This window comes from Puntigrus tetrazona, chromosome 8 (assembly GCF_018831695.1).
Source record: "Puntigrus tetrazona isolate hp1 chromosome 8, ASM1883169v1, whole genome shotgun sequence".
Taxonomy (NCBI): Eukaryota; Metazoa; Chordata; class Actinopteri; order Cypriniformes; family Cyprinidae; genus Puntigrus; species Puntigrus tetrazona.
Genome location: NC_056706.1, coordinates 4,768,644 through 4,791,663, shown reverse-complemented (window position 1 = coordinate 4,791,663; position 23,020 = coordinate 4,768,644). Strand labels below are relative to the sequence as shown.

The following is a 23,020-nucleotide window of genomic DNA, read 5'->3' as shown; positions in this document are numbered from 1 at the left end:
TCTACATGAAAATATAAATGCCGCCTGCCAACACTGGAAAAAAAACTTTTCATAGTCAACATATGCGTGTCGTTTTCCAATAATAATACCAGGACATCCTTAAAAGAACATATTTCATACAATTTTAAGACTCTGAGAATAAATGTTATTAATTAAGCCTCACATACGTTTTACTGGAAAACAAGATTATAAAAAAATATAAACAGAAAAAGAATTGGGTGAGTCATGCATTAAAAGTTCGAGAAAGAATAATAGTGACCACTACTTAGCTGGCATTAAGTAGAAAAAGAAAGTCTTCTCAAAGTTTTCCCTTATGAATGAGCTAATGGGCAAGGAAGGATCAGATGAGGGAGATTGTGGATCAGATGAAGGAAGAGTGGAAAATAAGCTTATGTTCAAAAGTGCTTCAGTGATCGTGCTAATAGCAAGCATGGGCCGGTAAAGAGAAAGTCAGAGGTGCCAGTATACAGCTGCCTGTCTGATGCATCTCTAGTCCTCTGGGTGACGCTCACATGATCGGAGCAAAGCAGCCGAACGCTTCAAGAACCAAAGCCTCACCGTGGATTTACTGCAGATGAGACAAAACCTTGGCTTTTGCACGCTACTGTATTATGAAGGTAATATCAGGTACTCTTTAAAGTAACCTTGGTAGTGCCACGGTATATGAAAATTATAATCATACAGATCAGCGGTGAGTGGAGACGCACATATGTCACTTATCAAACCGTGCACTCGGATCCGTTTTATTTTCACATCTGGCAATGTTGCTTTATAAGCTGCTCCCCATGCTGTATTTTTGCTATATTGACAAATATATGTTGGGGTTTTTTCGATAACGGTGCCAAATCAATACTTTTAAAACGGTTCTGGTGCCTAGACGGTGCCTGAGCCGATGCTTATATATAAACAAAAAACTATAAGGTTCAAAACCAACAATCACCCAAAGAAAGAAAACCACGGCTTTGGTGCATAAATAAAATCTGGCCATTAACTTTATTAGAAACTCAAACATATGCAAAGAAGGCAAAAAGTCCAATGTCAAAGGGACATAAACTAGTTTTAAAGCCAGGAAGACATATTTATGGCCAGTAAAAATTTCACAATTTATTTGCAATTAGTCAGTTTGCCAAAATGTTCATATGTAGTGGCTACATCAGTGGGGTTTTTTTTCTGCCCATATTTTCAGAAACAAGGAAGGTCAAATGAACCGTGAAGCTCGTTTTTTATAAAGCCACTGAAATAGAAAGCAACGACAGCGAGGTTACAACCGGACGGCATACTCGCAGACAACCGATCTGGAAAAAATACATATCAACGAATTACCGTTCCATCCGAGAGCTTGAGACAGGAAGGAGATGTGGATGCGGCTATAAGGAAATGTCAGAATCTGAAAAACATGTTTTTGACTGCTATTCGTGCGTCATGTGATCGGGCAGATTAGACTCCGGCTGAGACGACTGCAGCAGAGAGAGGCGTCAAACGTGCCTGAGAAAGTGAGAAACGATAGTTCTGCTCTGAAACCTAATCTCTTCACAGGGAGAACAACAGAAATTAAAGCTATTTATAGACCCTGGGTTTATTTAGCTCCTTCTGTGGCCACAACATCAATACAACGTCAGGGAATAAGTCAGATCAGCAGAAAACGACTGGAGAATCACCCAAGGGGTCATTATTTTTGGATTCTGTGTGCATTAAATAGTAACTTACTATAAAAGCTTCGGGGCCAGATTCAGGCTCCCGTTTCCGATCTCTGCACGCGGTCCACCTATTGAGACATTTGACAGAGCACAAATTAGGATCCATCTGCCGTTTCACATTCTTTCCTTTTTTTATCAAAGCTTTGAAGCTAAACAAACAGAACTAATCATAGGCTTGACTTCCAGCAGACCTCCATAAATGGAAAGCCGACGCTGATGCTGCCAGAGTGCTGAAAGACCTCGTCCGAGAGATATACAGGCGGCATCTACAGGTTAAACGGACCACCCGCTCGCAAACATCGTCAGTGTCGAAAACAGAGAGCACAAAGCTGAGGTTTCTTCCCTTATAGAAAAAAGGCCTCAGGAACGGGAGTAAAGTGCTCTTCGAAAAAACTGAATTTTATTATGCAATCTATAAAAATCAAGTCTGTGATAGGGAAATATGGAAATATGCACCTGCTGATTTAGCAAAAAAACATTGGCAAAGCATAGTGTTCAATTTATATATATATATATATATATATATATATATATATATATATATATATATATATATTTTTTTTTTTTTTTTTTTTTTGATGTGTGTTTTTCTATTTTTAGCAATTTTCTATGTGTCTATATACTGTAGCTTTTATGCAGTTTTATTTCAGTTTTATTTTGGTCCCATTTTATATTAGCAGGCCTTAACTACTACATGCTTACATTTAAAAAAAAAATACATGCATGTAATTAAATAATATGTAATAACATTTATAATTACACTGTTTACCCTTTACTTACACCTTAACCCACCCTTAAACCTACCCATACCACTAAACCTGTCCTTAACCTTACCCGTATCCACCTCAATAGCAACAAAAGGGTTCTGCAACACAATATAAACACAATAAATGCATTGTATTTTTTGTTCTTTTTAATTTTAATATATATTTTTTAAATAAAAGTATGCAGTACTAAAGGCCACCTAATATAAAAAAATCAAGTATTTTATTTTATTTTTATAATTTTAATTAACTGTAATGACTCTGCATACCATCAGGCATCACGGGAATGTTCCTGACATAAACAATGTTTCATTATCCTGAATACATCACATGCTTCCCTACAATATAGTAGGCGAAAACAGTACATGACAAGGGTATTACGTCCCTATATGACAACGCTACCAGGCGCAAAATAATTACTTGTTCAAAATAAGTACCTACTTCAAGAGAGTATGTGATCCCAAAATGCACTGCAACAGGCTCAGTGAAAAAAAACACCCCAAAACAAATGCAATATGGCAGTGGAGAAGTTAAGCAATGATGATAAAGAAACTTGTATGTCATTCAGTGGTGAAAAGCATTGATAAAACTAAAAATGAAATGATAATCACGATCATTTATCTAACAGCGTGTGCTATTATGCCTTCAGATGGGCAACATGATCCTATCCTGAAAACAGATTTCTGTGGAATAAAATGCACCAATGAAATATCGACAGTAAGACTCGGAACAAGTATTAAGAAAGTAAACAGGGTCCATTCTGAATTCATGTTGACTAAAGACAGATGAAGTATTGAACAATTCTTACAAAATTTAACAAAGCCAGCCAAGCTGAAAAGACTCCATACCCTGCAGTTTTAGTTTAATAGATGAAAATTCAATCCCTATTCAGTCATCAGACCATCAGACCTCCATCCATCTGTAATATAAGAATGAACATAAATTTAATTGAGTGAAAAAATGTCCTTTTATTGAAGATTTGCTCAGAGAAATGCTGAACCAGAGAGAGAGAGAGAGAGAGAGAGAGAGAGAGAGAGAGAGAGAGAGAGAGAGAGAGAGAGAGAAGAAAAAAACTTAGTAACCAAGCATTTGAGAAAATTTTATGAAAAGGCTATTTCTAAAATAAATGTATATGGGTCAAAGAGGAATAAGGGTTTAACCAAAAAAAAAAATGTAATATTGCTTTAATATGTTGGAATAAAAAAAAACCCACACATTTTCTCCTGAATTTATAAATTTATCTACAAAAATGTAATTCAGTGTAACAATGTTGTCAGGCATATTTACAACAAAAATCACTTTCTGATTTTTTGATCATTTTCTCTTTTTTTTTCGGTCTACTTTCACCCCAAATACTAATTAGTTGTCATTACACATTTTTTTCAATTTGCCACTATTCTAGATTCCCATTTGTCTGTATTTTTACTAATTTAAAACACAATAAAATGTTATACGTTTCCTTATTTTTTAATACATATTTTAATATGTATTTTAATAAGTCAGAATAAGCATACTGTTTGAACACTTACATTGCTACAAATATTTATTTATTTATTCATTGTACATTTTTACAAATATTGTCTGAACAACAATGTAACATTATTTTTACACTTTGACATTTTATTCTCCAAAAACCTATTTAGAACCTTAAAAGAAGACGCTTTACTTACATTTTAAGCGCTTTCTATGGACATAAAAGAATGAATTTCTTTTGATGCAGACATCTTAACGTCTTCGACCCATATACATATATAAAACTTTTTTACTAACACGTCCATGCTGAATAAATGAATGCGTATAAATGAATAAAACGAAGGAAAATAATTTTACTGACCTTTTTTGAAGGCTAGTGTATCGTTACAAAAGATTTTTATTTTAAATAAATGCTGCCATTTAATATGAATGATATAAGATAATAAAATATAAATTTTTATTAAAACATTTTTTATAAAAATTTAGTTTTTTTTTTTTTTTTTTTTTTTTTACCACAACTCACAACATCTTTAAACATAGTACCTACAAATAAAAATAAATGTGCTAAAAACCTAACCACTGGACATACAAATTGATATTCATTAGAACAGATACATCGCTTAAAAATGATGAGACAGAAATGATCATTGAGTTCAACAGCACACATTTGAACAGCAACTCATCAAATGCAGAGCTGCCTCTCGGCTTTTAGCATTACCTCATCAAGTATGTGCAATATTTTGTAATGACTTATTAATGGCAAGTACATAAAAATTGCAAGAGAACGGATTGGGAAATCATGTTCCTCCTTCAGCCCCTGATAGTTGATTGTTTACACCACCTGCCCAATAAAAACCCCAAGATCAGCTACATCTGTATGATCCATATGCCGTGCTTGAGTCTAATCTCAGTGCTTCAGTTTATGAGCCAAGAGCCCAAACAGAAGAACAGTATCAAAGTTTCATATCCAAAGTTTCATTTCTGCAAATCTGCTTCCAGTTCTGACCATCTGGTATGCAAAGAGAAGGCCAGAAGTACAGGTCAAGAGGAACATGTTTATGATTAAATTCAATTTGCAAGACCTTAATTTAGACAAAACAGACCTTGATTTTATTACACAGTAATCTATTTCACATTTACACTTAAATTTGCATAGTTTGAGGTGTACATACAACAACATTCGTGATCCTGAACCACAAAACCAGTCTTAAGGCGCCGGGGTATATTTGTAGCAATAGTCAAAATTATCGATTTTTCTTTTTTGCCAAAAAATCATTAGGATGCTAAAGGTGCTATATGTAGAATTGACACCGAGTGGTTAAACAAGATATTGCAGAGCAAATTCTAAATATTGGAGACCGTTTTTTTTTTTTGGTTTACCAGCTTCCATGACTGATATGAAATACGCTGTGCTTTCCATCAACTGGCAACCCGTGGTTCCGAAACACGATTGGGTAAACTGACAGTGGGCGGGTTTCACAAACCCGAAGGGGAATAATTGAATGTAGCATTGCCTTTCATATAAACAAGTATGTTAACCTAGCATTCTTAAATATCTGCAAACATATGGTGTTTTTATGTTTTAGTAGCGTCAAAATCCTACATACAGCACCTTTAAGTAAACATTGAGTTCCATGGAGCTATTTTATAAATTTCCTACCATAAATGTATAAAAGCTTAATTATTGGTTAGAAACATGCATTGCTTCCGTTTTAGAAATTTTTAAGGCGATTTTCCCATTATTAATTTTTTTTTGCACTAAAATAGTTATGAGTTATAGTTATAATTATGCATATTTAGAAACTTGCATTCATTCATCAATGCATATTCAGGAATTTGATTATTTGTCACATGTAGAGAGACCCTTATAGCTACTCGCAGAAATCTTAAAGGTACAGCAGCCCAAAAAAGCTGTTTCATACTATGGTAACGCGATGCAACAGACAATGTTTCCATGGTTGTACAAAATGATCTGATCCTGAGTAATAAGATTATGATGCACACACCTTAAAAATAATAAGAAGAAGAAGAACTGACAAATTATAAAACAATAAAAACATAATACGTTTTAAAAAGTTAAAAATATAAAATGGCCAAAATCGAAAAAGCAGAATTTACCTATTAAAGGTTAGGTTTGTTTAGCTGTTTTGTTCAAAAGAAATAATGCATCTCCCAAATTTTGAGAAATGTAACATTACATCACTTGCTTAACAATGGAATTAAATCTGCAGTGAATGGGTGCCGTCAGAATAAGAGCCAAAAAGCTGAAAAAAAAACTTCACAAGTAATCAACAAGTTGTGTGCACCGTATGCAATAAACGAAGCCGTCAAGCCTTTTTTTCCTCAAATCCTTGATGGCTTAGGGGAGGGTTAGTTTTTTAAGCAAATGTTCAATTTTGGGTGAACAACTCCCTTGAGGTTTACAGGCAGTAAATAAAAAGAAAATTATATCTGGGGAAAAACACTCAGATATAGAAAGCTACAGTGAGCGAGTATATAAAAAAAAAAAAGCATGAAAAAGGCTGCGGAGCCGATGCATGGATCTGTCAGGTTTCTTCTAGCTCGCATGTTGGTTATGCGCACATTGTAAAAAAAATATTAATTAAAAACTCGCTTTTTTGAGTTTACTCAACTTTGCACCAAGTTGTCCGTTCAACCCAAGTCTCATGTCTCTTTTCTGATCAGCTGATACACAAGACTATGATATCCACAGAAGAGACGTTAGTTACTGAACATAGTCTAGGCCTCAAAACTCAGATCAGATCTTCACAGCAAAGTATAACAAATAACTAACAATAATGATAAAACAGCAAAAAGGTTTAAATGAAGTCAGCAAAAAAAAAAAAAAACAAAGCAATCCTTTAACAGCAACTGCATAATTCATATTCATGCTGCAATGCATGCTGGGCACTCACCAACATGAAATTCCTTGCTCGGACAACCAAGACTGGTTAGGACACCATTTGGGGTAATTTTGTTGGACTGACGAGCTTTGAGACTCAAAAGGTTTTGTTAACTTAGCATTTTTTACAATGCAGATAGTCAAGCGCACGCATCAACGCTTTAAATTAAGCTGCGACGGCCGGCCAGGATCACAGGAACACAGTCCAGCCATACAAGAGCTCAAAATAAGAAAGGTTGCACGGCTGCCATCCGTCATGATTACTGTCAGATAGAGCTGAGGCTGTAAATGAAAGTCTTTTCCAATCATGCAGAAAGGTGATAATGGTCTCTGGGATGAGGGGAAATGGCAGGGACTTAATTTGACTCCACATTGAAAGCTGTAGAAACGTCTAATTAAAGATCTGTGGACTGCACACATGCGACCAGAGCTCAATGCGCCCGTTAGACTCGGCTCTTAAGTATTATTAGCGTGTTAGACCTCCGAAAATGAACAGTTTAAACTCAGATAATCCATGTTCCTACGCAAAGATTGAAAAAAAAAAAAAAAAATCATGATGTCCGCTCTTTCTGGAACACAATGAGAGCTCTTGGGATAAAATGATAAAGTGCAACCCGTTTTAAAGCTGATGAAGTGAACATGCAGAAGCACTTTGTCTCTTTTCTAATACCCTGTAGCTTGCGAGACCTATATATGGCAAATATATAAATATCTCAAGGTATATTTAATTCATAACACATTGTTGCATAATCAGGTCAACACTAATAACTGTGTCTCTGAAATGATGGCTGTTAGTGTTATGATATAGAGGAGACCTGGTCTGGTTGTCACACTTTTTAGCGAATATTTCTTATATGTCTTTTTGTTGTCGTTGTTGCATTAAAAAAATATTCCAGTTTAATTTAAAGTTCATGTGATTTTGTTCTTCACTAAATGGGGTAAGCCGTGATTAAACACCATGTCAAAACATCAAGTTTTTAGCAAAATAAAATAACAAAAAATTTTTTTAAATAAATAATATATAAAAATAAATAAATTTTACAAAACTGTAAAAATGACATGATCAGTATATTTCATTACAACTAATCAATTAAGTTCAATCATTTTAACTCATTTTCAATCATTTTCTTTATACATAATTTACATTTTTTTTGCAGTCTGATGAAACTTAATTGAAATATAAAAATGCATGACAGCGGCTGAACTTAAGTTTTTTACTTTTTTTCTTCTTCACTAAAAGCAATTAAACAGCAAACTGAAAATTGAAATTTTCTGAAATACCAAAATCTTTTGGTCAGCAAAAATTTAATAATTCAAATTACGACACATAAGAGATAAACATGCACTTGCCCAAATATATTCCTTATAAAACCTTCTGTACTGTATAAAATAAAATAAAACATTTTTTAAAAATTTAATTTAAATTTTTTTTTAATTTTAAAAATAAAATGATGTGTTCTACCATTACATGCTACTGAAATGCCCAAGCGAACATTAAAAGCCATATTAAAGTCAATGTAAAGGTGCCTCTCTTATAGGTGACATTGAGCTCTGTTTTCCCTCCAGAACTGGACATGTTTAGTGGGCAATAAATCAAAGCACAATGAACAATGAACAGTTCTCTAGATGATTAAAGTGATTAAATATCAGAGAGAAAATGAATGACTGTGTATATAAGCGCTAACTAGTTAATAATGAGAGAAAGAGTAGGAAGAGACACGGGGGGGGGCAAGCGAACAATGAGCTTGCTGATAGACCAGACTAGACTAGACTAGATTAAACTAAACCAGACAGCGATTTATAAAAATGTTGTATTACAATTGAGTAGAGTACAATAGAATAGAACACAGTAGAGCAGTTCAGAATACAATTTTGCCAGACAACCAGGGTCTTAAAATGTCTTCCAAAATGTAATTCGTTTTAGGCCTAAAAAAATTGGCCCACATAAAGTGATATTTTGTTTCCAATCCAGCTCTTGACCTAAAATGAATTTGACATCCCCCTATAAAAAGGACAGTCCCCCCGGAGTAACCTGGGGTTAAATGACTTCCTCAAGGGCACAGCGGTGATCATTCACGGGGACGCTTCTTGCTCCCAGAAAATGAACAACTTTAAACATGATACATATAGGACTTTGGTTGTTAAAACGTTAAAGGGATAGTTTTCGCGTCATTCCAAACTTGTATGTAAAATAAGTATTTAAAAAAATAAATACATTTTGTTGCGAACCATCCCTGAGTTTAAAATCTTTGGTTTGCATTTATTTTCTTATTCAGAGCTGAGTGATTCACTTGTGTCGTGATAGTGCGTGATGCGTGACAAAAACAGAAAAACACAGGAAGTCATCTGCAATTACCCGTCATATATTCTGTCAAGTGCCCTCAGTTGAACCTGGTGGTCGGGAAACTGTCGCAGCACATTTTCAAACCTGAGCACACAGGGCCGGAGCGGATGCACACCTTCACGCGGAGCACATGCAGCTCTCAGTGTGTAAATGGATTTGTACTTTGGGGGTCCCACAGGTTTGCGTGCGGCACGGTGCAAGGACGATTGATTCCCTTCTAGCACATCTGAACGCAAGAGCTTTCCTTCATGCGAATATGCTCAGTGATTCAAAGACGTGACTTGAGGAACACTCGCAGTCTGAAGATTACAGAATCCCCTCCTCACCAACAGATCATAAAAAACATCTACATTCCAATTAGTTTTTAATATCTTGTGATCATTGCAGAACATAAGCATACAAATGGTCATATTTATTTTTTTACATCGCATTAATTAAAATAATAATAATAATAATAATAATAATAATAAATAAATATATATATATATATATATATATATATATATATATATATATATTATTCCTCTGTTTTATTATCATTATCGACCTCATCATAAAAAATAATAATAATAATAATAATAATTTCAATAGTTTGATTTTATTGTTGTTAGATCTTTTTTAAATTAAAATTAATTTTAGCAGCTTAGTTTTAATAAATTTTCGAAATGTTATTTTCACATTTACAGTATTTCTACCGTACAATATTTCATAGTACATATTTTTAAAATGATAATTAAACTAACAATAAAAATTAATATAAAAAACTTTTACAATAAAATATTAATATTAATAAATGCATTTTAATAGTACTGCTAACAGTAAAACGATTAATCGTGAATAATCCCATTCAAAATAAAAGTTTGTTTACTTAATATATGTATGTGTACTGTGTATATTATGTATCAATCACGATTAATCGTCACAGCACTACTTTATGTATATATTAAACTGAAACAAAACCAAATCAGAATGAGCTTTTTTTTTTAGCTTGGTATAAATAATTGGTATAAAAGAGGGATTTTTGATTGCTGAAAGCTGTTTCGACTGAACCATATTTCAAACTCTTTTATCATCTCAAAATAATTAAAACTAAATTTCATCATTCATGACATGACCCCTTTTAGTGAAAGTTTGTCATTAGAAATACATATCTGTCAGCGCAATGACACGTTAAATTGAATAAAATCTTGAATCTTGAGTCCTGGCTGGAAGGTAAGCAGCTCATTAAGATCCAAACATGACAACACGTGCAAAATGCTATCAAGGGAACAAGCATTCTGCACCAGCGTTCTTCCACAGTGCCTGCACTTCAGTCTAGTGCCGCAGTCTTTCCTTTCTCTCAAGCTCCTGTGGGAAAGGTGTGGACCTCGCCGAGAGGCATAAGCAAGAGAGGAAATGATGTCAGCTTTGTCATTTTTCTCCACAAAGGCGGTAAATGGGTCAGGCTCATGCACACAGAAGGACCACAGCCAGGGGCCACCTGACTGAGCAGCTACGATTATTTTTGGATAGGAGGGAGGTGTAAGTTGGCCAAATCATGTCAGGAGCGCTGGAGAATGGGAGGGTGCGTTTTTGCAACGGCACCATGGAGATGAATTGTGCACAGAGCTATCGTTACTGACGAACGCTTTGATTAAACAATGCCTCGCAGTTTGAACGGTTTACATACTCGTGATGATTAATCTGGGTCGCTGTAACCATAACCGACCTCCACATTCGTAGATCTGTCTGATGACAATTACATGCATGTGAAAAAAAAACGATAATCGTCTTGTAAAATCAAAGAGCTGGATTTCCTGACCGAGAGTTAACCTCATGATTGATGTGTTAACTATAAATCTATGACTCAGAAAGTTCTCCATCATCCCTTGTCCTTCATAAAACACGTGAAAGGCCACGGGAACCTCTATTTAAGCTTTCGTTCAATCCCAGTATTGCGACACAGAGCTAGTTCTGATGGAAGTGCCCCATGGCTCTGTCTTGGGCCCGCCATTATTATCACTGTCAAATGCATTTAAAATATCTTCCCTCTTCCTGACCGCTGACCCTTATCCTATGATTTACTAAACTACAAGGATAATACCTGCTCAGCACCTTACCACCAAGGATATTTGCATTGGTGCCACTGCCATCTCCGCGCGATAAATATGATATTTACACGTGACCTTTTGACATTTCATTTTCTGTTCTCATGAATGTGATAACCTGCAACCTCACAGGCAAAGAAATTCATACCTCTAAATTTCATTGAATCATTACTCCTTATGCTGCAAAGTTGTTTATCGGTTTAAACATCTGAATGAAATGACGAATAATCACCATGGCATACTGCTGAGAGGCTTTTTCACTCTAATCCATCATACGGGGCACCATACGACTCTCCAGACCTCAACAAATCCCTTTATCTGCAGCCAATCCAGGTGTGATCTCTTTTCCCTGTAAGATTATGAATTGCCTGTTATTGTCTGGACCCTGCGAGCTGTCAGGAAGCCAGCATGAATGTAAACTACAGCGTTCAATACAAGTCCTTCAAGCTTTGTTCAAATAGGCAGAAAAAAAAAAAATCATCTTTGTGGTATCTAACTCAAAATCGCATTAGTCTGAAGAGAGAGATAAATAAAAAATATATAAATAAATAATTAAAATGTAATTCTAATGCTGATAATAATTATCATCATCATCATCATCATAAAAATCGGACTTTTTGGAGGTTGTGTATCAAATGTGATTAGTCTTAAAATAAAAAAATAATAAATATTAATGAAAAATATAAAAATAAATACAACAATTAAATGCATATATAGCACACATAACAAAATGATATATTAATTACATTGATTTGACAAATGACAATGCAGTCCTAAAGATCAGACTCGATGACTAAATTGAATTGGCAATAAGAAAAAAAGTCTTCCGAGTCTATGAATCACAGACAAACGGCATAAAATTACATAAGAAATGGCTAAAATATGTCAAGATGAGCGACTGGAACAGATGGACTTGGTGACTTACTCAATTGTGCATTTGTTAGCTTTTGCAAATATATAAACTGTATTATATTTACGCCAATGCAGCCGAACCACTCGCATCACACAAAGGCCGTGCCATTAAAAGCTGACAGCATCTAACCTTGATCCCTTCTTTAGCAATACCTGGAAGTGTGCTGGGATTGGTTGAACATTTCAGACACTGCTTGTGCTTTTAGGTACGATATCTACAAGTCAGACAGCCCCAGACACCTGACAGGCAAACCACAGTTATAGATGGAAAGACCGCAGACAGCTGAGGATATTGGTTTTATTCAAGATCAGAGGAGTTCAAATTCATTTGCAGGGAGGAAGTTGGTTTGCTCTGATTAAGCGGCAGAATAAATTTACTTAAACATCCATCAGTGTGTGACATTACACTAAATTATGAAATGCACAATGTGCCAGCTGTCAATGAAAAGGTCAACAGACTCATTTCTGGAGGAATTAAGTTAGAGGTAGAGATCAGACAAAAATTCTGTTGTCATTTACTCATCCCTGCGTCAATTTTTCTGCAATACACAAAAACAAATGTTAAACACAATACCTGAAGTAAATGCAGAAGAATACCGTCAAAAAAGCAAAGCTACGTACCAAGCCTCCCCAATCCATTTTTATGTGAGGAATGAACCCAAATGTCATAATTTGCTTCATATCTTCACTTCCACTGAACGTCTCAAATCTCATTTGCGTTTTTGCATATTCAAGACACAACATGTGAAAATCAATGCAGTCTGGCATCAATGACATCAAATCTGACATGACACGTCTGGATGTTCCATACTTCTTAATTAAATATTCAAATCTTTAAACATAAACAAAAGTGAATGATGTTGTTCTAAAACGGCGTGTTTTTTCTTTAATCTCAAAGTGAAAAATAATTATAGTCTCATATTTGATAATCATTTTTCATAATCAAAATGGTATTTTTCTTTTTCAATTTCCATCTGCAAATGATTTGTCATCATTCTCAGTCATCTCTGTTTATGTGATAAGTGAAATCTTATGTAGTGTAATGTAACTGTAACCGCTAGCAATCGTTTTTTTTGGTTGTTTTCCATATCTTTCTGAATACAGATTTACTAATTGTCACATAATTGTATGTTTTATGTTACGTTAAGATTTTCACTGCTTACAATGGCAAGACCTGCCATCTTGTCATTTTGGCTTCTTCTCCCAGAAGAGAAAATTATAATGAAATATAGTTTGTTTTGTACAATTTTCATTGTCATCTGTAGATTGATTTTAAGTGGGGGAGCGGGGTTAATTTAAAACGTAAATCAGATTTTTAATTTTTTTTTTAGGCCATATCGCCAAGCTTTAATTGAGAAATGGACAAACTTAAGTGTTAATAAACAATATATTACTACTTATTCCTCTTCTGTTGATGCACAGAGCAGCCATACTGGATTCTAAAGTTGGAGCTTTTGAGATCCTCCAAGATTCCAAATTGGAACTCGGAATTGGGAAGGTGTTCCAGTTAAAAGTTCCTACTGGGAACTCTGAATTTTCAACTTCTGACTACAAATGGAACGCAGCATTAGACCTGCTCCACTTTAACACAATTAGCAGAAGTAGGCGCTGTAGTAAACACTACACATTGGTAGTGACCAAATCTTTAATAGCTTAGTTCATCTTCAAAACACAATTTAAGATATTTTGGACGAAAACTGGGAGCCTTGTGACTGTCTCACTGACTGCCAAGTAATGGAGTTCTGTACCTTGACGGTGTTCCCGAGGATGAACAAAGCTTTTACGGATTTGGAAAGACGGCCGGGTAAGTGATTAATGACAAAATTTTCATTTTTCATTTTCAGTTTGGGAACGAAGTTAATATATTCAAATTCTGAACATATTATAGTCTAGAAAAGTACAAAAAGCACTCCCCTTACAATCACTGAAAAGCTGTCATTCTTCTTAGTTCATCACAGTCTCATTCCGTTAAAATCAATGAAGCTCTACACTGCGCAATGAATGTCATATTTACAATCAGCGATCTGATTGACTGATCAGTTAAAAAATGAACATGTCTGTGATTGGCTGTAGTACTCAGTGCTGCAAAAACACAGGAAATGAAAGCGCCGTTTTCTGCATACTGATGTGATTGGTTACAAACAGAAGACAAAGGAAATGTACGACCTCATTTTTGAGACTGTATTTGGTAAACTGCAGTTTTAAAGAGAAAATACTTTTTTTTGGATGGTTGACTGACGAATTTGCACATGATTTTTTAAAGCATATTAAAAACTTCACATAGATATTCACCACACAGAGTTCTTATGCTTTTAACTTGCAAAAATATAAAAATTTGATATTTGTGTGTGTCTGTTTTATGCAGTTGATAAGGTGTTTTGTATGTTTTTATTATTTTTTTTATTATTATTATAATTATTATTACGTTTTTAGTGTGTTGCTATGTGAAGATGTTCTGATTGGTTGCTACGGTATGGTATGTTCATGATTCACACTCATGAAAGCATCTGACCCATCATGTGAAAACAAGCAGAAATCATAAATCCTTCATTGAACTGCACCATATCCACACCTGAATTCAATCTGTTCTCAGCCGGCATTATCTCTTATGCCACAGTCAAATCCCCCAGCCAATCACGTCCGACCTTTACACGCCAAAAAAAAAAAAGCATGTGGTTCCCGCTGCCTCCAGCACGAGATGAATTATGTGAACTGAACCAAGACCAGAACCGCATTACATCACTAATACATAATTCTGACAGGTCATCAGTCTGAGGAGAAAAAAAAATAAATAATAAAATAAGAGGCCCAATCCCATCACGCAGCCTGACAGCTTCAATGAAGTGATAAGTTGAGTGGTTTCTGTCACAGACATTAGCGCTTAGTGCGACTGCTGTGAGGTCTCCTGGGTCTTGCATTGTTCAAGGACGACGCTTTTCCCACAAGACACTTATATAAGCCAACAGCAGATGGTGATTGTGGACTCTAGAGAGGGACGCCGACGCTCGGGGACAACAAGTTTTGTCCTCCTGTAAAGGGACAGATTAACGTTACTCCCCGACTGGAAAGATTTGAACGTCCCATCACATCTGCTATTGATTAATGATAAAACAAGCAAAGAACAGTTAACAGAAACGCCCCAAATGACAATTAACCATGGTTTTACAAAGAAAAAAAAACCCCACGATACTGTAATTAAACCATTATAAACGAAATGAAGGGTTTTGCTTTACTAACTATAGATCAGCCGTGGTATTTGTAGTACAACTACGTAAGCTGTAAGAGAGCTATAAGAGAATGTAAATGTAAATGTGCTAAAATCGAATGGAGTCAGCGCTGCAGTGCAGTTCACTGTGCACATGTTAGGACATAAGAGCTGCTCGCCTACAGGGACCCAGGTTTAAGTTTGACCTGGGTCATGTCCCAATCCCATTCACCTTCTCTCACCCTATTTTCCTATTTTGTCTACACCCCACTTTCCTTAAAATGGAAGGCAAATAGGCTGAAAGGCCAAAAATAAATATTACATATAGTTATTAATCTCAATATAAGCAAGTCAATTAATTAATTAGTGTCAAACTCGAATAGCAATTCTGCATTTAAATTACATTTTATGCACATTTTTTATTTAAAGCAGTCGAGATAACTCCTTCTGCCAAGATCTGCCTCATTTACGAGCAGCTTCAGTAATGTCTCACACTGGGCTACTGTATCCTGCTTTCTCCCAGGTTGCATTAAATAATAACTTAGAAGGTGCATTAAACATTTAACACAGTATCCAAATGGAACGAAGCAGACATCTTAATTCAGCAGCTCCTGCTCCAAACGCTGCCCTGTCAAGGTCAAAGGAGAGCGAGCGTAAAGTTGGATATTAAGTCTTGGTAATGTGAATTCCACTCGGCTGCCGCCACAGACCGACCAATCGAATCTTGCACTCGCCAAGAGTTTCTAAAGACTCTTTGCTTGCTCCTTTGATCTGCGCACATGCACTTCTTTTTGCACAGTAAGGCTAAAGCAGAGCGTTTATCCGGCTCTCTCTAGAGAGCGCACGGCCAGTCAACCCAACCCAGAATAAAACATTAATGCATCAGGTGATCTCTATACCGCATCTTCAGGAACCCCCACAAATATATTCATTTATTCAATTCAGACATTCATTAACATGCACGCTGAAGCATGCAACCTGATTGAGTTATTTGCCTTTTCATTGCCCGGGATTTCCAAACCACAGAAGTGCATAATTATATTTGGAAAATATGATTATAGGGTTTATAATGCTATACTTCTTGACGCTCTGTTTGTCATGCATATTAACATATAAATGCAAAGAGAGAGTACCGAATTCGAAAACCGAACATTACTTTTGTTGTTCTAACATGACTGCTTCCGGATTTGATTTGCTTTGGAGACTATACAATGGTCACATGGCCGGGTCTATGTAAAAGTAATTAGTTTGAGGGTGAAATGTCAATGATTAGGTTTTAAAGTTGCCGGATGGCGTCACAGGCTTATCATCCAGACACAAACTACAAACTTTACATCATTATTCACTACAAGCTCTCAAATCTCATTTGCATTTCTGCATATTCAACAGTGATTGGGAAAAAAAATGATACAAGTTTTAGAACAACATAAGGGTGATTTATTTATTTTTTGTTGTTGCTTGATTTTAAAAAAGGTAATGCAACTGAAACTGAAAAAAACTAAGAACTAGATACTTATATTCTCATTCCCCTTTTACAAAATGTATAAAACTGAATCACATTATACCACACCATTCTTCACCAAACCACACAATTTAAAGCATCACACATGACAAACGTGTGACACAGGTTACATAATCGGTTAAAATCAGCTCTAACTGTGAGTAACAGCAACAGCGATTATTACTACTAATAAGCACATTATAGATGGCTTCAAGATGTAATAGTAAGCATCACTGCATATATACAGATAGACTGAAACCATAATACTGTTAGATCTAACATCTGAACCTCTAACATTAATGAGAGCCATCTGTTTGGGAGCTGCTCTGCATGAAGTGGGCAAATCTAATAATATAATGCAGATTATACATTTAGGTGGAAGAGATCATATTATACACACAGTTCAATAAGTACACAATTTTATATAAAATGTGTAGACTTCTAGATAGCAATAACCCTGCTCAAATATGGTTATCGCCGCTTTACCAAAGATTAATGTATAAAGTGCGCATGTCATTTGATGAAAAACTGCTGAAAACCTGATAGCAGGTAATATATATGTGTGCACGATGATCACGTAAACAGGATGATGTATTGCTCGAGAGTGTTAATACGCAGCTCCTGACATTTGCACGATAAGCTCAGATATTATGAGTAATATGGTGCTATTTCCTACATTTGCATAATACACGGGAAGATTGTCATTAGCACTAATGTGAATCTGATATCTAAACCCGACCACTATTGTTACAGGCCATCATCATTCGCCCACTGCCCGAGAGCAACAGAAAGGTAGTTTAACCAAATTCACAATAATGCTGCGCATCAGAGTATTCAACCTATACTGGATGCAATTCAAAATAGTATGTGAATCCATATGCAGTATGCAACAATGTCCATTACAAATATGAGTTTGGGCAATAACACCCAAGTCACTATGATACAAAGTGCAAAGTGTGACTCATAATACAAACTTTGATTTAAAGCCAGGATTTGACTCTAACCGTTAATATAAAATAAAGTCCTACGTAATTTTGACGTTTTGGTCATTTAAATATTAGTCACTGGCTATATATAGAGGGAAAGAGAGAGAGATTGTATCATATGAGGCATAGAAAATAGGTTGCACATTAGAAGTCTTTGCCTGGAATCTGTTCATTAAATTCAAATTTTTAAATCAAAATTTTATATGAAATTAAATATACTGACTGACAGCTTCAATAGAAAGGCATTTTATGAATTTATCACTTAATAAATGGAGATTTCATTTTCTAGAACCTGATGATTACGTTCTATCCTCATGCCTCACTTGCTCAACCAGTGGCATTAGTGTACATGGAAAACTGTTCAAAACAAATCAAATGAAAAGATACTGCTGCCAGTTTATTCATAACACTTGAAATGGAAGGTCAAAATGAGCACATTACGTTGTTGGAGAAGTAATTTCCCGGTTTGCTATGCTTACATACCATGTTTTTTGACACATGTAGCAACTCGTTCGGGTGCTCCATGCATGAATTAGCACACTTTGTACAGTATACTTAACAAAAATAGTAGTATTGTATAGTAGTATGACATTGGAAACACAGCCTACATGTGCTATAATTTGCATCACAATACTGTGCACCATCTGAATTATTCTCATTGCAACTGTGTGGGTGTTTTCTACCCAACAACAACATGGAAAAAAAAGCAAACATATTGATATGTTTTGCAAAACAACCAAATGTTCAGGAGAAAAGTTGGAGAAATACACATAAAATAACTATATGCTTCATATATCCTCCTCATCCTCTGCTCTGGAGCGCAGTGACACAGCGTTCCACTCTTCATCTATCACTCTGAGGGATTAAACTGTATCAATGAACAAGAGAAAACTGGACTCTGTCATTTCTGCTTCCCTAAAGCCTGACAGTAAACCAATGGCCAGAGACGGGGCTGAAGACTATTGTGCAGAAACAGCACATCACTCATTCACAGCTCAGTTTATGAGCAAATGACTCACTACAGAGAACTATAAGAGAGGTTTCAAGGCATAACTGGGGAATCAAAGGAGCATATACAGTACTGGTTTTGTAGCCAGGGGGGATTTAAGTTTCTTTAACCTTGTAAATTAGCATTTTTTAACATAGGTGTCTTACCTAAATGGAAGCAGGAAGAAAAACTCATGCTGTTACAAGAACTTAGTGTATATATATATATATATATATATATATATATATATATATATATATATATATATATATATATATATATACAAACACATACATACACACACACACACAATTTAGCTTAGATATTTGTGATAATAATAATGCCTTTGTTGATTTGCGATATTGTAAGATACACAATAGCTATAACTTAAAAACAAAACCCTATTCATATTGAAACTCATTCTTTGCTGCAAAAGTTTCATTTGGACTTCTATATAAGAACACTGTCAGCATCATAAATGAGCAATGAGGCTGTAAGTGGTTTGGATCACATGGGAATGTTCTAGAAAGTTCTTAATGGACCTCATCAACTCCTTCCTTAGCTTTTTTAATGTTAGCATGGAACCAGTTTCACTGCAGTCCACAGTCATAGAAAAGCTCTCTGCATATAAAAAACCAATCTATTCAAAACATCACAAGCTGCAGACAAAAAGGGAATGGACTCACCCAAGTGTTGTCATAGTGACTATGGTGTACCAGAAGGAGGCTGGGATGCTGGTGAAGTTGGTTCCCTTGGTGCCTTTCTCGGCGTAGAACATGACGGTGGCAAATATGATGATGGCCATGGTGAGGGAAAACAGGAGGAAGCCTAACTCGGAAGCGCAGCTCTTCAGAGTATAACCCAGGATTCGCAGGCCCTGAGAGTGTCGCGAGAACTTGAAGATCCGGAAGACACGGAACACCCTCAATGTGACGAATGCGCCACTCACGTCCTCGTTCTCAGGCATGACAAGGCCGATGTAGTAGGGCATGATGGCGACCACATCGATGACGCTCATGACCGAGCGCATGAATTTGCAGCGACTGGGTGCGGCGAAAAGCCTCATGAGGTACTCGAACGTGAAGATGAGGACGCAGGCAGTGTCCATGCAGAAAAACGCCAGCGAGTACTTCTCGCCGCACGGCAAGTCTTTCTTGCTTCCTTTGGGGGGGCGGCAGGGCACGGTTTCCACCACGTTTGCTATGACCGAGACGGCGATGAAGAAACCCGTGACGTAGTAGAAAACCAGAGCCATGGTGCTCGTGTGGGGGTTTTCGAAGGCGCGCCACAAGCGTTCCCGAGGTGTGCTGTGCGGCGGAAGTGGAGTATCCGTCGCCATCTCGGCCTCCGTGTCCTCGGCCAAACGTTCCTGGTTCTCTTTCTTGCGGTCCCTGTACTCTTCCATGCAGCAGTCACCGATAATGTCCGGCACGATGCCGTAAAACGCCAGCTCCTCGTCGAAGGCCTGAATGCACTCCTGTCTCGGGTAGTGAAGCTTGCCAGTTCGGTAGAAGTTCAAAATGTGGCGAAACATCTCCGGGTCCCTGTCGAAGAAATACTCCTGAGTGTCCTCGTTGTAGAAAAACTCCTTTTCCGAGCTGCCCAGCAGAGTGTCTGGGTAGCGGTCCAGAGTGTTCTTCCATGTCTGGAAGCGGAGCCCGCTCACGTTTACGAACAGGATCTCGTCGTTGCGACTCTTTTTATCTACGGGCGGTTTGGGCATGGTTTTCTTGGCCAAAGGAAGCCAGCCGACGGCCGCTGCCCTGGCAAACGGCAGCCATGTTGCCACTCCGGCAGCCATTTTTAATTTGGTGGCTAAGCGTTGTTAATAAATCAAATACACCAATAGAGTGACCGCCAGTCAGTCCTGAGAAGATTTTCTGAACCTTTTTGGACCAGAAAGAGTCTTTCCGAACTAATCATCCGAGCTGAGGATCTAGTTCCTCGCTTTGACTGTACATTTAATAGGCTAGGAAGAAATCCTGTGAGGTAAATGAAAGTAGGCAAATGTTTTCATTATCTGCTACAAAAAAAGAAAATTTGGGGCTGTCAGAGTGTCAAAGCCATTTGAATATCAGGATCTCCATATGTCAAAAATGATTCTCAAACGACCCATTAAAAGTCTTTTGTTTGCAGTGGCTGTTCAAAAAATCAATTCAGCCATTTAAAGGGTTAACCCTCTTAGCCATTTCTTGCAGGCTCTGCCGGAGAATACTGATTTGTTGCTGCCCTGTGCCGTTTCAAATTTTTATTAGTCTGTGATGAGGCTTTCTGAAGTTAGCAAGAAGACTATTTCTCCTCTACTGTGTCCATTCTTTGAAGGCGTTCTCCCTCCTTTTTATGCAATTTCAAGACTCTTGCCTTTCATTTATTTTTCCTTCTTCAAGCTTCAAGTGGCTACTCAATTTCACAAGAGGCTGAGAAGATTTTCAAATGGAGATCTCAGAACAGAAGCCACCTGGACTCCAAGTATGGCCGTTTTTTCATGCACCTGTCATAAAACAACACAACAAATCCTTAGATGAAGTCTCAAAGCAACACGGGACACAGCAGCTTCTTTCGCCAGCTTGTTTTACGTCAGAGACTGTTAAAATAAACAAGCTTCACAGTCTGTTTATGAGAGCTCTCGCACGCTAGTCATTCACACTTTATGCTACAAACAAAACATGTGCACTTAACATATAAAAACTAGCTACATTTATGTATGCATAACATTACATTTAACATATATAAAATAGAATACACAAAAATACATTTATAAATTGCTCATAAATATATGTAGTTATGCTACTTTAAAAAATACCTCCGGAACAATCAGAAAAATGCTACTATTTCGCACAAGATAATGTTCAGGTTCACAACAATCAATATGCAACGTATAAAGTCAATCAATAATGTGTTTCCCCACTTCTAAGCTAATGCAACTTCCTGTTGCATCTCAGTATGAAGAACCTCCCTAATCCAGAATCAGATTTTAACACCGACACAAACTTTTTAGAGTATCGTCACATAACCGCACGGGCTGCCCTTAAGGGTCCTGTCAGAGGACAGGTGACAATGCATACAACACGCTCCCACAATCAAAAATCAATAATGCATTACTCTACACCTCCTGCACCATGCGCAAGAACATGCACGTAGAAGACGAACAGTAAATTCTGGGTTTACTTTAGCACGAATGCAGCTCTGGAGCAAAACACAACACAACCAACTTATTCGTTCTATATATAGATATATATAGGTGCTTCTAAATTTCCTTAAACGCACATCCCTAAAGTGACTCCCAAAATCGATGAGAGCCATAAATAAAACGGCATAAAAAAAAGTCAAGCAAGTTGCCAGCAGTAACGATAAGTAATGATTTATCTTTAAAGACTTGTTACCTCCGAGACAGACGAGAGGAGGAAGAGTTCAATGTGAGGGAAAGCTGATGAAAGAAAGAAAAAGGAAAGAAACGGCAATCTCTCTGCAGCAGTCCTGGCATCTCGCATGCAGCTTGTGAAGGAGCGACCGTAACGCCTAGTCCTCCTTGCCTCTCTCTCCTCTCCTCCGCTGCTCTGTTGCATTCGTGCGCTGCCTCTCTCTCTCTCTCTTTTACTCTCATTTGCTTGCTCAACCTCCCCACCCTCTTTCTCTCTCTCTCACTCTCTCTCTCTACACTTATACACATCCATTTAAAGCTTAATATCTCTTGCAAATGCATCCTGCCCTACAATGGGTCATAGAGAACGAGGCAATAGCTCAGGTTTCACACAACCTGACAATACTAGATCACACAATCTTCTCGTGCCCTTTGTTGCAGCTTACTGCATTCAGACACATCGCATCCTCTCCTCTTTCAACAGATCGTTTCATGTTGCTCCACCTCTCTCTTGGCAGTGGGAGCAGCACGAGAATTTCATTCTTATTTCAGTTTCCTCAACTGCTTCCGAGCACAACGGGGTGCCAGCACACTCGTGAAAGGTGGAGAAGGTGTAAAAATCATTGATGAAGACGAGAAAGCTCAGAGAGACGCTTTGGGAGGTGCACATTAACGACAGACTGCACAACAATATCAAGTTTTACTTCAGCAATGTTGCGAATGTCTTGTTTGGTATAATAACATTTGATTACATTTGAGTTACATCTTTTGACATAAGCAATGGTTCTCAATCCAGAGGC

At 36.8% G+C, this 23,020-nt stretch overlaps 1 protein-coding gene across 1 annotated transcript in view; it reads right to left on the bottom strand.

Moving 5' to 3' along the window:
• The window catches only part of kcnd1 (potassium voltage-gated channel, Shal-related subfamily, member 1), a 56,994-nt gene extending 34,570 nt beyond the window's left edge, over positions 1-22,424 (bottom strand). Inside the window, exons 1-2 of the mRNA XM_043246039.1 lie at positions 22,243-22,424; positions 19,546-21,350 (exon numbers count right to left, since the gene is read on the bottom strand). Of these exons, the coding sequence (XP_043101974.1) occupies positions 19,546-20,660 (1,115 nt within the window). The 5' untranslated portion in view covers positions 20,661-21,350; positions 22,243-22,424. The remainder of the gene's footprint in view (positions 1-19,545; positions 21,351-22,242) is intronic.
• Between the last annotated feature and the right edge of the window lie 596 nt (positions 22,425-23,020).